This window comes from Podarcis filfolensis (assembly GCF_964270895.1).
Source record: "Podarcis filfolensis genome assembly, chromosome: 16".
Classification (NCBI taxonomy): Eukaryota; Metazoa; Chordata; class Lepidosauria; order Squamata; family Lacertidae; genus Podarcis; species Podarcis filfolensis.
In genome coordinates, this window is record NC_139620.1 from 3,829,182 (window position 1) to 3,844,102 (window position 14,921).

The 14,921-nt window shown below is 47.5% G+C and overlaps 1 protein-coding gene across 1 annotated transcript; it reads right to left on the bottom strand.

Moving 5' to 3' along the window:
- Positions 1-202: 202 nt before the first annotated feature.
- On the bottom strand, positions 203-9,538 carry LOC310751913 (cortexin-3-like). Its single transcript, XM_083591686.1, has 2 exons — positions 8,504-9,538; positions 203-3,308 (listed from the first exon to the last, which is right to left on the bottom strand). The coding sequence occupies exon 2, from the start codon at positions 3,293-3,295 to the stop codon at positions 3,032-3,034; it is 264 nt and encodes an 87-aa protein (XP_083447812.1). The 5' UTR covers positions 3,296-3,308; positions 8,504-9,538; the 3' UTR covers positions 203-3,031.
- Between the last annotated feature and the right edge of the window lie 5,383 nt (positions 9,539-14,921).

Genomic DNA, 14,921 nt, shown 5'->3' on the forward strand with positions numbered 1-14,921 from the left:
AAATATATATATATATATAATGCCCGGGAACCAGCTCCACCTGGTGTTATCTTGGGCTCAGTGGTGATCTGGAGAGTGTAAGCTCTGTGGGGCAGAGACCATTCTCTTCCAACACTGCTATTCCATAAATCATCTTCATTGCTGCTACCGCCGCCGTGGCAACATCGATTTTTTAAAAAAGGACAAGACACCAATGCTCTTCAGATCTGTTCATTTCTACTCCCAGAGTACATTTCTATCACAAGCCACCCCCCATTCTGGTCTTAACAATAATTTCTGCATGGCATGGCAGCTATTATTTGCCACGCTCCTCCAAAGTTTAAATATGTGCAAATCGGATCATTCCCTCATCCGAGTCTCGCATAATGATCCATCAAAGACATTTCAGGATCTCTAGAAGTCTCGTTCTTCTGGCTGCAGTGCTGCCCTCTGGTAGAAGTTCTAGTCTGGTGCAATTTGGTTGACGACTGGGAAAATTCCTCTTTCCACAGACTCCCCCTTTTCCTGCGGCGTCGCTGTCAGAGGTAAGTAGGGGCATTATTTTAAGAACATCGGATTGTAGCTGGATCTGGCCCACCTTGGTCCAGCATCCTCTTCCCATTTTGGAATCAAGATAGACTGCCACTGGACCTGGAGGTTCCATAAGGATATCAGAAGAACCCATGTCCTGAGATCAAGCCAGGGGTCCATTTTATTCCAGAATCTCATGTGGGAAACCCGCAAGCAGCATTTAAGCATCAGAGCAACACTCCTGCAATTTTCAGAAGCTTTTGTGTCTGAGCACGGCCATCTTACCTAGTAGCCACTGGTAGCCTTCACTTCCACGAGTTTGTCTTTTAAATCCATCCAATGTGGTGGCAGGCAGTTCCATAGTTCAACCCTGCACTGTGTGAAGAAGTCATTTCTGTTACCTGTTCTGAACCTTCGTACATCAATGCGTTATACGTAGGGCTGCCTCTGAAGACGGTTTGGAAACTTCAACTGGTGCCGAATTCGGCAGCCAAGTTGCTCACGGGGGCCAGACGGTTTGAGCATATTGCACCGATCCTGGCCTCACTAGCTGCCAATTAGTTCCCATGCCCAATTCTGGGGTTGACCCATAAAGCAGGGGTCAGCAAGCTTTTTCAGCAGGGGGCCGGCCCACTGTCCCTCAGACCTTGTGGGGGGCCGGACTATATTTTGAAAAAATGAAGAATAATGAATTCCTATGCCCCACAAATAACCCAGAGATGCATTTTAAAGAAAAGCACACATTCTACTCAGGTAAAAACACACTGATTCCCAGACTGTCTGCTGGCCGGATTGAGAAGGCGATTGGGCCGGATCCAGCCCCCGGGCCTTAGTTTGCCTACCCATGCCATAAAGCCTTAAATAGCTGAGGACCGCTGTTCCTCAAGGAATGCCTCTCCGCATATGAATCAACCCAGACCCTGTGATCAGTGCCTCTTTCAATAGAGGTCCGCAGGGTGGCAACACAAGAACAGGGCCTTTTTTGCAGTGGCTCCCCATCTGTGGAAGGCTCTCCCCAAGGAGGTTAGGCTGGCTTCTTCCTTATATATCCTTAGGCGCCAGCCAAAAACGTTCCTTTTTAACCAGGCCCTTGGCTGGCTGACCTCAGATGCCCTTTTAAATGTGCTGTGAATTTTTGGTGTCTTTTTGTTCTAATTTTTATTACGCATTTTGCGTTTTTTATATTGCGGTTTTATGTTGTGAGACCTACGGTTGGAAGGCAGCATACAGATTTAATAAAGAATGAAAATAATAGCTGCACGTCGAGTTCAGGAGCTCCTGTTTGCAGAGTGAAACCAAAAAGCCCGCCCATTCCGGCATCCTGTTGTTGCGATGGCCAACCACATCCTTCTTCTGGGAAGGCGTCGATCAGGATGCGAACACGGGAGCGCTCTCCTCGCTTGCAAGTCCCAGAAACTGGTGTTCAGAGATTGGCAGTAGCCCAGAGCTGTGACTACTGGTAGCTGCTAAGTCATGGAGGGATAAGGCTAATTCTTTATCCTTATTCCTGTCTCTCTTGGGAACGAATTATCCGTGCGCTGTGTGAAAAAGACCTTGCTTTCGCCTGCCTTGAATCTTCCAATGTTCAGCTTCGCTCTCGCTGCCTCAGGACCAAGCGGGTGGCTGAGAGACTTTGTGGTCCCCAGGGAAAGATCCCCGTGGGTACCAGGTCTCACAAGAAGTGCCGCTTGATTCCTGACCGTCGAGAGACTGTTCCTCCTCTGGATGAACGTGCCGGGTTCTCTTTAAAAGCCACCAACAGCCCAGGAGTCATACGGTCTTCATGAGGCAATGAGTTCCGCCGGTTAACGCTGCATTTCATCCCCTCTCTACCCTGGACCGAAAGCACAGTTTGCCAGAAACGTTACAGGTGGTGTGAGCTGATCCAAGGCCCACAAATTCCAGGCGCTTCGGGGCCACATTTCTGACTTCCTAGCTGAAGTTCCCAGACAGTCTTCAAGGGGAAGCCCCACACAAACCTCATTGCGGCAGTCTAAAACTGCACGACTCACTTTGGCCAGGTTATCTTGAATCCAGGAACGGCTGATGTTGGGAAAAAGGCACTGCGCTATTTAGGGTTTGTGGCGTGGTTTTGGTTTTCGTTCTACTCTTCCCCCTTTGTTTTTGGTTTAAAGATTAGTCTTGTAAGTTTTTTTTTTAAAAAAAGTTTTAAGCTTCTCTTGTTATAATTGCCCAGAGGACATCGTTAATTGGCTGGGTTACAAACGATGTACATAAATATAAGCCACGGTGGATCGAACCGTGAAGGCAAGAACATTCCCTTTCTGTTATTCACCCAGCAGCTGGCATTTATAGAGGTAGACCATTCCTGTCCATGGAGGTTCGACACAGCCCATCCCCTCACTTCACCTAGAAACCAGCATTCGTAGGTAGACCATCCCTGTTTGTGGACGTTTGACACGACCTACCATGACTTCCGGGAGGAAAGGGGGCAGATTCCAACTTTGGAAGCCCTGCTTATGTCTCTGAAACAGCCTTAAAAAAAGTAATGGTCCGTCCATCAGGCCAGCCGGTAATCGAACGTATCTTTCTCCATGTAATCGGTCCATGTGGACGAAGGCATGCTGCGGTACGGATCCAGCAGGATCCGAAAGCAGCGGACGATCAGGAGCCCCAGGAAGACGAAGAGGAAGAAGACGAAGACGAAGGCTGCTTTCTGCTCCAAGGTCAAGGTGGGGTCTGGACGGACAGCGCTGGCCAGGGCAGGCAAAGTTCCGGTGAGACCATCGGCCATCGTTTCAAATCCTGAGAGCCAAGAGCTCATCGATCCAGGAGATCTACAAGGAGAAAATAGCGGGTTACTAGCCACTTGGGATGGGTAAATTTGAAGGAATGTTCATTTTTCTGCTTTCCTCTAAGTTCCGCTCTCCTCATTTCCGCAACAGTCTGCAGATTTATTTCTTAAAAGAAAGTCCCCGTGAAAATTCGCTAGCATTTGGGTGTGAATTTCATCTGTAACACAAACCTTTTTGCCAAGCAATTTCAAGTGTTCCACTGGAAAACGGCCCCCAATCTTACGCTTGGTACCACTTGCCCTGGAACATCGCTACAATGGGGGAAATTACGTACAATTTGAGATTTCGACAAGGACTGGAACCTGCAGGCACTTTTTATACGTCTCCACTCCCATCGTTCAGCCAGGACACTGAGCTCCAGCTCCGAGGGTCTTCTGGCGGTTCCCTCCCTGTGAGAAGTGAGGTTACACAGGGAACCAGGCAGAGGGCCTTCTTGGTGGTGGCGCCTGCCCTGTCGAACGCCCTCCCATCAGATGTCAAGGAAATAAACAACTATATGACTTTTAGAAGACATCTGAAGGCAGCCCCAATTAGGGAAGTTTTTAATGTTTGATGTTCTATTGTGCTTTTAATTTTGTGAGGAGCCGCCCAGGGTGGCTGGGGAAACCCAGCTGGATGAGTGGGGTATAAATATATTATTATTATTATTATTATTATTATTATTATTATTATTCCAGCTCTATGATTCCCTATGACGGGACGCGGGTGGTGCTGTGGGTTAAACCACAGAGGCTAGGATTTGCTGATCAGAAGGTTGGCGGTTCGAATCCCTGCAACGGGGTGAGCTCCCGTTCCTCGGTCCCTGCTTCTGCCAACCTAGCAGTTCGACAGCACGTCAAAGTGCAAGAAGATAAATAGGTACCACTCCGGAGGGAAGGTAAACGGCGTTTCCGTACTCTGCTCTGGTTCGCCAGAAGCGGCTTAGTCCTGCTGGCCACATGACCCGGAAGCTGTATGCCGGCTCCCTCGGTCAATAAAACGAGATGAGCGCTGCAACCCCAGAGTCGGCCACGACTGGACCTAACGGTCAGGGGTCCCTTTACCTTTATGATTCCCTACGCAGATAGGTCTGAGAGGAGGCTAGTCATTGGAGCAACGGCTCCCCTCTGGTGAAAAAGCGACTAAATTTCTTGTTGGTCAGACCAAGCTGTGATTGACGCTGGCCTGGAGGTGGGGAATGATGATCAATTTGCACGTTAATGGGAACACTCTGCGCAGTTTCCTCAGCCAAGCGAGTTTTTCAGAGCGACTGTTCTGAAGCCCAAGTAGGACCCAAGCGGCTGCGTCTTCCCACCACACACTCCCACCCCCAGGACCGGCAGCTTCGAAAAAGCAATTTATAACCCCTTCTCTTAGTTTTAAAAAAAGTTTTTAAAAACCTCCAACTGGCTCTTTGCAATTTCCAGAGCTTGTTCACTTGTTTCCGGAAACGAACTTGCTTTCCGAGGCGTTTTGTACCCTTATCGCTGAAGGGGAATATAAATATATCTGTACCCCCGCTACAACAAACTCTCATTTATAAGGCTGATAAAAATCGACAAATCGCTTCGGAAGGCGGCCTGGAACATTGCTCTCGTTTTCTCCGGGTAGGGACTGACTGCGCACTGTTCCGAAATGACTGATGAAGGGAAGGTGGCTGTGTTGAGCCTCCACACCCAGGGGCAGTCTACCTCTGAAGACCAGCTGCCAGGAGGCCATGATGAGGGACATTCGAGACCTCTTTGTGACATGCCGGACGCAGCTTATTGGCAGCAGTGGGAGAAGAGAGAAGGCCCCTCTTGGTCCCGTCCAGCAGGATTTTGATTTATTTTTTTAAATTTTTATTAGTTTTTATTAAATATTACAAGAAAAGAAAAAGGAAACCCAAACCAAAATCCATGCCTAACATTGTAAACACATTTGTCTACGTGTTTTCCAAAATGCAGACTAGAAAAGAAAAAAGACACAAGATAAAATAAAAGGAAAAAGGAAATACTTTTCATAATACCAAATTTATACTTTAAACATTACCATATATAAATCCTCGTTAAAATGTCATAAAAGACTTCCACCGCATTCACCACACGTCTCTTAATTTCTAATTCACCTTTACTTCTGTTCTTCAGTCACTTCCTTAAGTTCTTTCATAGCCCATCAAATCTTTGCATTCTTTATATTCTTCACAAGGTTAGTCTAAGCACAACCAAACTTCCGTATCTGAGCCCTGCTTCTGTAACTATTCATTTAAACATTCCCATTGTTTCTGTACCACACTTTTGGGTTTAATGCCTTATTAAATCTGTCAATTTTGCTAACTCCAGATACTCGCATAATTTACTTAACCATTCCCTTTTTGTTGGGATATTATTTCCTTTCCAGTAACTGGCTACCAATATCCTCGCTGCTGTTGTTGCATATAGAAATATGTCAATTTTGTCTTTGGGGATATCCTTACTCAAAATTCCTAATAAGTGTGCTTCTGTTCTTTTGTTATATGAAACCTTTATCAATGTTTAAATCTCTTCATGGATCATATCCCAATTTTTTTAATCTCTGGTGCCAAAAGATTCCGCCGTGATGAAGAAGAGCTGTTGGCAAAGGTGTTAGAACCTCAGAATTGTAGCCTCGGAAGGGACCCCACAGATCATCTAGTCCAACCCCTTGCGATGCAGAAATTCTGCTCGCATCTTGTCCCTGGGTGGGCTGAAGAGGTCCAAAAATAACAGATTGGCAAATCAAATTACAGGAATTGGTGGAGACGGCTCAACTGACTAGTAAACTCAGAGGAAATTCAAAGCAAAAATTTGCGGACAAATGGGATGGTTATAGAAGATATGTTCAAAAATACAATAATAGTTTTGACTCTGTGCTAGCATTTGAGTGATAAAGGAACTAAAAGGAGGTGGACAACAATTAAGGATTTATTATGTTTTCAGAATGTATTAGAAAAATTATATAGAAAGGTTTATTGTTTTGTGTACATTCAAATGTAAGATAAAACATATGCAAAGGGACTTGACAGGAAGTCAAACCTGAAGAAAAGATTTTGGAAGATAAAAGGGGAAAAATATTTACTTTCATTGTGATCATTTTGTGTGCGGTGTGCGGGTGTGGGTGTCTGCACATATGTGTGTTGTTGTTTGCAATGTTTGGGAGAAAATAAGACGGTAAATAACAAATAAACTAAATATCAATGTATATAATTTTTATTTCTTAATTATATTTAGTGGTAGTATGGCTGTATTGTTTTTTGTAACATAAAACCATTCAATAAAAATTATTTATTTTTTTTAAAAAAAGAGGAGGTCAATTCACTGCGGGAACGGGGTTCGTGGAGGGTGCTTTGCCCAACGCCCACCCCACATGATATAGAAAACAGGGATCTCGTTTCTCTCCTTCCCTATCTCTGCCCAAGGCTGCGATAGCTACGTAGATCCTCCAGATTCAGGAGGACTCTACCTCAGACTGCCAGTTAGTTAATGTGGGGGCCAAACACGGGCAACGGTTCGCCTTGATGCTCTGCCTGGGGGGCTTCCTGGAGAATATTAGACGAGGGGTGTAGAGTTGGGGAACCAGTGGCTCCCCAAAACGTCGCTAGACTCTTCGCTGTATTGCTAATGGTTGCGGAAGATTCGATCTCGTGCCCCAGGAGATTCTGGACACAGTCCCCAGTAGCATCCCCAGGTCGGCTTCAGAAAACCTCTTTCCCGAAACCCCGGAGAGCTGCTGCCAGTCCGTGTAAGCAGTACTAATCTAGAGGGTCCAAAGTCTGGCTCGGTACGCGACAGCTTCCTCTGTTGCCTCTGGGAAGGAAATGACGGCCTCTGCCTCTGCCCCTCTACTAAGCCAACCGCCTCAAAAACAAGCCCCATTCCAGAGGTCCTTCTGCGTCAAGTTTCCTTGAACGTCTGCAAAATTCGGCTTGCAACCAGATAAACCTGGGCCAGATCTGCGGCTGCATTTGTGGATGTTGCAAGGCCGCCTCCTGCTGGTGGCCAAAGGAACCACGGCGCAACGGCTCTCAGTGTAGCTCAGTGCTGTCCAATGGCGACAGGACCGAATGCCGTATTTAAGGAGGGAGAAAGCGAGTCACTATTACACACCTCCCAGTTGAACTGGAGGCAAGGGGTTCGAAGGCTCGGCCGACGTGGTGGCGTCAGTGATGGGGTTTAAAGGAAGGAAGAGTCACTTAAGGTCTCGGGGGTGTCTCTGTGTGGTTCCTGGCTTAAGGAGCCTTGAAGCTGAAGTCATTTAAGAGTGTATTCGTAAAAAAGACCAGATCTTTCTGGATCCTTGCTGGACCAGACGCTACGGTTGCCACCTGCCCACCAAAGGTAAAATAAATCTTTCCACCCACTCACCCTCCCATTCCTGCCTTCTTCGTCTTGTAAACTGATTTTTTTTTTTGTAAATATATATATTGATGCACCTACATTGCTTCACATCAGCCAGAAAGGCAAAATATGTATATTTCTAGCTTTATTTATCAGCAGGTCCAGAGGAACAGACCTAGAATTTATTTCTAAGTTCTGAAATCGTTTCGATGAGAACTGCCTTGCCCCTGTATTTCACAGTCTCCAGTGTTTGACAAGGTGCATTCTTTTAAGAATCAAATCTCATCGGGGCGAGGGTTCAACTTTAGTGAATATGAATCGGAAGGGTGGGGTGGGGATAGCTTATCCCCTCCCCTGCAAATAAGGGGCACTTGGCCCTTCTCTCCAAAGCAGGGGGGGTTGTCTTGTTCGAACGTAATTTTGTACGATTTGGGAGTGTCAAATCAAATGCGTATCAGTTTTTCTGGTTTGTGAAATCGGGAATGTGTCTCCCTCCCACCCACAAGGGAGGAAAAAACCAAACACTTAGAAATATATTTTCAGCACAAAAAGGGTTTGAAATTATTATTATTTTTAAAAAAGAGGAAAAGCAAGACTATATTAGCAGGGAAATATAAGCCTGTAAATTAAGTGCCATTATAGATTCTCATTGTTTCTCCGGTGGAGATGAGAAGTGTCTGTGTGTTCAGGCAGCAAAAGCGTGGTTTTTCCCCCCTGTCTCTCTTACACACACACACACACACACACACACACACACACACAATCTTGAACTTACATCCTGCACTCTCTGCAGACCTGGTTTGTGCATATCCACCTGTACCTACCAGTACAAATTCAGTTACCATGCAAAAAAGAAACCCTCACCTGTGTGTCTCAGGTAAGCCAGCCTTCCGGAGTCCTCAGTGGGCGGATGCCTCTGCCCCCGTACCCATTTGTCTAGCTATGAAGATCCGCTTCTTAAACCCCGTTCCTAGTTGGATCTGCAAACCAACCGTTGTATTGTCCAGCGGGTTCCTCCTCCTACCTTGTTGATGACTGGAAACATACGGAGGCAGAGCTTGGATGCTGAGGGTGGCTGGATGGGGGAAGAGCTCTTCCCCTTGAGGGGCGAGGGGGTGTACCGCTCAGCCCCATGCAGGATCGGGCCGGGGAGGGGAATTCCGGGAGGCGACAGAATCGCTTTTCTACAGCCTTTCTTAGCCCACACACGCGTGGACAGAGAGATGCTTCAAAGCTGTTGCCGGTGGCAACCGGTTGCTATGGAGATGCCGGAGCAAACTCATTTGCTGCTGGACCAGGGAGGGGCCAGGAAGCTGACGGAGGCTTGGTGGGGGTCCCTCTCATTCCATTTCATGTCTGGCTGTTTTTTGGGGTAACCTTGCAGTTGTTGAAATGATATAATGATGGGGGACAGTATCTATCGTTCTGCGTTGCTGAGGCGGAATGATGGGCCAACCCCCCTTCCCCCCCCCCAAAGGGACAAGGGTTAGGGACACCCCTCTCTTAGAATGAACCAAATCAGCTCATTCAAAGATCAGTCTTGCCAATGTGGTGGACTTGAAACCTGAAGATCCGAGTTCAAATCCTCCTCTTTCAGCCTAGCCTATTTGTTTGTTTCTCAGATTTGCAGACCGTCCCTCAGCTGGTAGGCTGAAACCAACCTCACAGGGTTGTTGTAAGAGGAATAAAAATGGGGCGAGTTCCCAAAATTCTTCCCCACTGTGAGCTCTGTGGGGGCAGAACAGGCTGCAATAGAGACGGATAGGAGGGCTGTAGAGAAAGAGGGAAGGAAGGAAGTTTGGAGAGATAGAAAGTCAGATAAGTCAGATAAGTAAGTCAGAAGTATATCATATGGGGAAGTTAGATAAGCGAGTCAGAAGTAAGACAGGAAAGTAGTAAGTGAGATGTTGGATAAGTCTGTGAGATTGGTTTTCCGTAGGTGTTGTGCAAAACGGGAAACGACAGCAAGAAATCCACGATAATGCTCCAAAATGCAAACTTAGCATTTCTCTATTTTTTGCACCAAATAAGTTCATACAATGAAGCAGAGACTCATAGAATTGTAGAATTGGGAGTCGCCCTAGGGATCATCCAGTCCAACCCTTTGCAATTCAGGAATATGCAGATAAAAGCCAAAAAGGATGGATGAATGACTAGATGACTAGATGGATGGGAAGAATCTACCAAGAGAGAAGCAAGACCATATATATATCTGAAAAGTGTAAGAAGGCAGAGATGACCAGTCAAAAGGGATGGAACTTGGAGAGGGAGAGGAAGGAGGCTGTGAAGATGGACATTCAAAGAAGCTGAATGTTAGAAAATTCGGGACAGTTGAAAGAAAGTCCTTCACGCAGCACATCAACTGATAGGAAGTGCCTACAGAGGGTGGTGAATACAGCACAATATATTATGGGCTGTCCCGTGAATCCTCTGGATGACATTGCGGAAGAACGTTGCCTCAGGAGAGTGAGGAAATTTCTCAGGGATGATTCACACCCTGTCCGGCACTTTCTTGATCTCCTGCCCTCAGGCAGAAGATATAGAAGCATGATTAGTTGCACCAACAGGGTAAAGAACAGCTTCTATCCTGGGCTGTTAGGCTGCTGAATGAAAAGATAACAGCAGGGCAACTGACTTTTGGGTTTGGTGGGTGTGCGTCAGTAAACGAGGGGAATTAAGACTAAGAGAGCTGAGTGGGGGTGCTCCTGCAATCTCACTGTATACAAGTTGTACAAGTGACAATAAAATATTTCAATTTCAATTATACTATGGAAGTCCCTCCCACAGGAGACAGCGATAGGCACCAATTCAGATGGCTTTAAAAGAGGAGTGGAAAACTTGACAGAGAAGGCTATCAATGGCTACTAGCCACAATTAGTGCCAGATTTAGGTTTGATGAGGCCTTAAGCTGCTGAAGGTAATGGGGCCCTTTATATGTCCAGCTGTTCTTTGTCAACAACAAATTGTCACTGTTTATTGTGTTGAATTTATGCTATATGGTAATTTATGGAGCTAGTAAAGGTAAAGGGACCCCTGACCATTAGGTCCAGTCGTAACCGACTCTGGGGTTGCGGCACTCATCTAGCTTTATTTCCCAGCGTACAGCTTCCGGGTCATGTGGCCAGCATGACTAAGCCGCTTCTGGCGAACCAGAGCAGCGCACAGAAACACCGTTTACCTTCCCGCCAGAGCGGTACCTATTTATCTACTTGCACTTTGATGTGCTTTCGAACTGCTAGGTTGGCAGGAGCAAGGACCGAGCAATGGGAGCTCACCCCGTCGTGGGGATTCGAACCACCGACCTTCTGATTGCCAAGTCCTAGGCTCTGTTGTTTAACCCACAGTGCCACCCGCGTCCCTAATTTATGGAGCTAATAGGTATCTAAAGCCATTCACACATAACAAATAGGAGCCTACACAACACAAAACACTGTTGCTGTATGCAGGTTATATTTCATTTGTTTTTGGAAATGTACATCCAGGTTTTTTTTCTTTAAATTTTTTTGGGGGCCCCCAAGAGAGTGGGGCCCTAAGCTATAGCTTGTTTACCTTTGAAGGTGACTCGGAAACTACAACTAATCCAGAATGCGGCAGCTAGACTGGTGACTGGGGGCGGCCGCCGAGACCATATAACACCGGTCTTGAAAGACCTACATTGGCTCCCAGTACGTTTCCGAGCACAATTCAAAGTGTTGGTGCTGACCTTTAAAGCCCTAAACGGCCTCGGTCCAGTATACCTGAAGGAGCGTCTCCACCCCCATCATTCTGCCCGGACACCGAGGTCCAGCACTGAGGGCCTTCTGGCGGTTCCCTCATTGCGAGAAGCAAAGCTACAGGGAACCAGGCAGAGGGCCTTCTCGGTAGTGGCGCCCGCCCTGTGGAACGCCCTTCCAGCAGATGTCAAAGCGATAAACAACTACCTGACATTCAGAAGACATCTTAAGGCAGCCCTGTTCAGGGAAGTTTTTAACGTGTGATATTTTACTGTGTTTCTGGTTTCTATGGAAGCCGCCCAGAGTGGCTGGGGAGGCCCAGCCAGATGGGCGGGGTATAAATAATAAATTATTATTATTATTATTATTATTTAGCTTATACGTAAATCCGACACTGGTCACGATGACTCTGCTCTTGCCTCCACAGTTGCAGGCAGCAATGCTTATGAACATCAGTTGCAGGAAACCACAGAGAGATGCTCTTGTGCTTGATCCTGCTTGCAGGTTATCCCATTTGGCATCTGGTTGGCCACTGTGGGGACGCAGGTGGCCAACTTGAAAGCAGGTAGATAAATAGGTACTGCTCTGGCGGGAAGGTAAACGGTGTTTCCGTGCGCTGCTCTGCTTTGCCAGAAGCGGCTTAGTCATGCTGGCCACATGACCCGGAAGCTGTACGCCGGCTCCCTCAGCCAATAAAGCGAGATGAGCGCCACAATCCCAGAGTCAGTCACGACTGGACCTAATGGCCAGGGGTCCCTTTACCTTTATCTTTTTGGCCACTGTGAGAATGCTGGACTAGATGGGCCCTTGGCCTGATCCTGCAGGCTCTCTTATGAAGGTAGCAAGTCAGAGGTTGGTGGGGCAGTTCCCCATTCGCCCAGACAGAGCAGGCACCACTGCTTTATGAAATCCCACACCCCGTTTAAAGCCCTAAACGGCCTCAGCCCAGTATACCTGAAGGAGCGTCTCCACCCCCATCATTCAGCCCGGACACTGAGGTCCAGCACCGAGGGCCTTCTGGCAGTTCCCTCGCTGCAAGAAGTGAGGTTACAGGGAACCAGGCAGAGGGCCTTCTTGGTGGTGGCACCCGCTCTGTGGAATGCCCTCCCACCAGATGTCAAAGAGATAAACAACTATATGACATTTAGAAGACATCTGAAGGCAGCCCTGTATCGGGAAGTTTTTAATGACTGATGTTTTAATGTATTTCTAATCTTTTGCTGGAAGCCGCCCAGAGTGGCTGGGGAAACCTACCCAGATGGGCGGGGTAGAAATAATAATAAAAAATCATCATCATCATCATCCCAGAGGCAGAGGAACCCTTGGCAAGGGGGGAAAAGTTGGCAATAACCCTGCTAGAACAGTTTCCCCAACATCGTCTTCAGGAAAGAAGCTTTGCATGTAAGAAGGTTCCTTTTTTCAATCACCATTATCCCCTAATAGAAGGATTGAGGAAGACCAAAGCTATCCTCTTCTACACTGGAAACTCAGGAGCAGCTGCTGCCAGCCAGAGTAGACAGTATGGAGCCAATCTGCCTTGTTTTATGGCAGATTCCTCTTCTGAGCCAACAAAAACGTCCCCAGACAGACCACAAGGGGGCGCATTTTCTCTTTGAAGAAGCAACATCTCATTCCCTTTTAAGCAAAGCTGAGCGGTGAGAGGCTAGGAAAGGGGAACTGAAGCCAGTCCAGCATATTTTGTTTGTTTCTGGGGTCTCCACACCACAAATCTGCTCAACGCAAGAAAGTGGGCAACTGAAAAACCAAACAGACAGACACAGATCTTGTGCCTTCAAACCGCAATAGAGAGCCTTGGACAATAGAGAGTTGGGGTTGTAGCTGATGTTAAATAGGAAACATAGAAATGAATGGACGTGACTAACTTAGGCCCTACCTGGAAATGAACCTGGGACCTTCTGCATGCAAAGCAGGTGTCTCAACACCACTGAACTTCGGCCCTTCTCCTTAACTGGAAAACAAAAGGAAGCAGATTTCAGCTAGGAGAAATTCGCTCCCACTGCCCAACAATCAAACAGGCTGTCTCCCCACAATTGAGTTATTTATGCAGGGGCTGGACGGCTGTCAATTAGGGATCTGGCCTTGCAAGACTCTGCAGTTTGATCAGCGGAGGCAGGCAGGTCCATTCGGATGAAGGGGGCACTGCCCCGCCAAACTTGGCCTGCCCTCAGCCAGCCCCTACCTCCCTGCCCCCTTACTTACAACCAGTTTTTTTGGGGGTGCTGTATCACTTTCCTATTCTTCCTCACTCTCAGCGCTGCCCCTTGGTGAACTCAGCAGAGCGGAGGAGCAGGAGGGGGACAAAACTGGAATGAGTCAGCCTGCCATTGGCTCTGGCGCCCCCTACTGTTCGACTCCCTGCTTTCTGTCCCATCAGTCTCAACGTTCACCGGGCTGGACGACTTGACTGATTGATTGCATTTATAAATCACCTTTTTCTCCTCCAAGGAGGTCAAGGTGTTGTAGGTGGCTCTCTCGCCTCCTCATTTATTCCCCACAACGACCCTTCGATGTAGGATAGGCTGGGAGAGGCAGCGACTGGCAAAAGGTCAGACCCAGCGATCTTCACACCCGAGTGGGGATTCGAACCCTCGTCTCTCCCAGGGTTCCTAGTCCAGAGGTCCTCAAAGGGTGTGGCAGGAGAGGAAGGCAAGTGTGGCAGGGAGATTCAAGGACACTCGATACTCTATTTTGGGAATGATTCATGTTCTTATTTATCTGCAATGTTTGTACTTTCTCAGTGTCCCGTGATTACATTATGAAGCAGCTGCGTACTGTGTCATAAATCAAGTACGGCGAGTTGTTGTTTCTTTTCGTTTTCCAGTGTTATTTCTTAATCAATAAAAAATTCGGTGTGGCGTGAGCAAATTTTTATTCCGAAAGTGTGGCCCAGAGGAAAAAAGTTTGAGAACCGCGGTCCTCGTCCAACACTCTAACCAGTACACCACACTGCCTTTCCATTTCCACGATTCTACATCCTGCGTTCTCCTTGGAAGCATCGGCTTGGCTGTCACTGAAAATATGGCTGCCTTGTTCGGATCAAAGAGCTCTGTTTGTACCCTGACTCTCTGCAACTCGCCGCCATAGATCTAATCGGAATGTCAAGATTCAGAGGACGTGCTCGTCTGAAGATCAGGCGCTGGGAACGGACAACACCGCAGGCGACTTGCGGTTTCTGATAACCATCTGGCTGACCGCTGTTGGAAACAACATACTGGGTTAGGTAGGACTTCAATCTCGGCTCGCCAGCAGAGGGCGCCAGAGAACTGCTTCTGCAATGGACTTCCTCCTCCTTTTGATCGATAACTTTCTACACCTTGACTTCATTGAGCCAATTCCCGGTGCATTGTTCCCTGCAGGCGAGCGATTGTTTGGCCGCGGCTGGTTCCTTCCTCTGCCGGCCCGAGATGAATGGTCTCTAGAAACAACAGCTGCCGCTGCATCTCGGACGTTTCCTGCTAAGCAGCTGCAGCAGGAGAATGCAAGCTTGAATCAACAAGGCAGGCCCCGTATTCAACGCCACCCCTGCGGGCGCAAGGCAGAGACCCTCA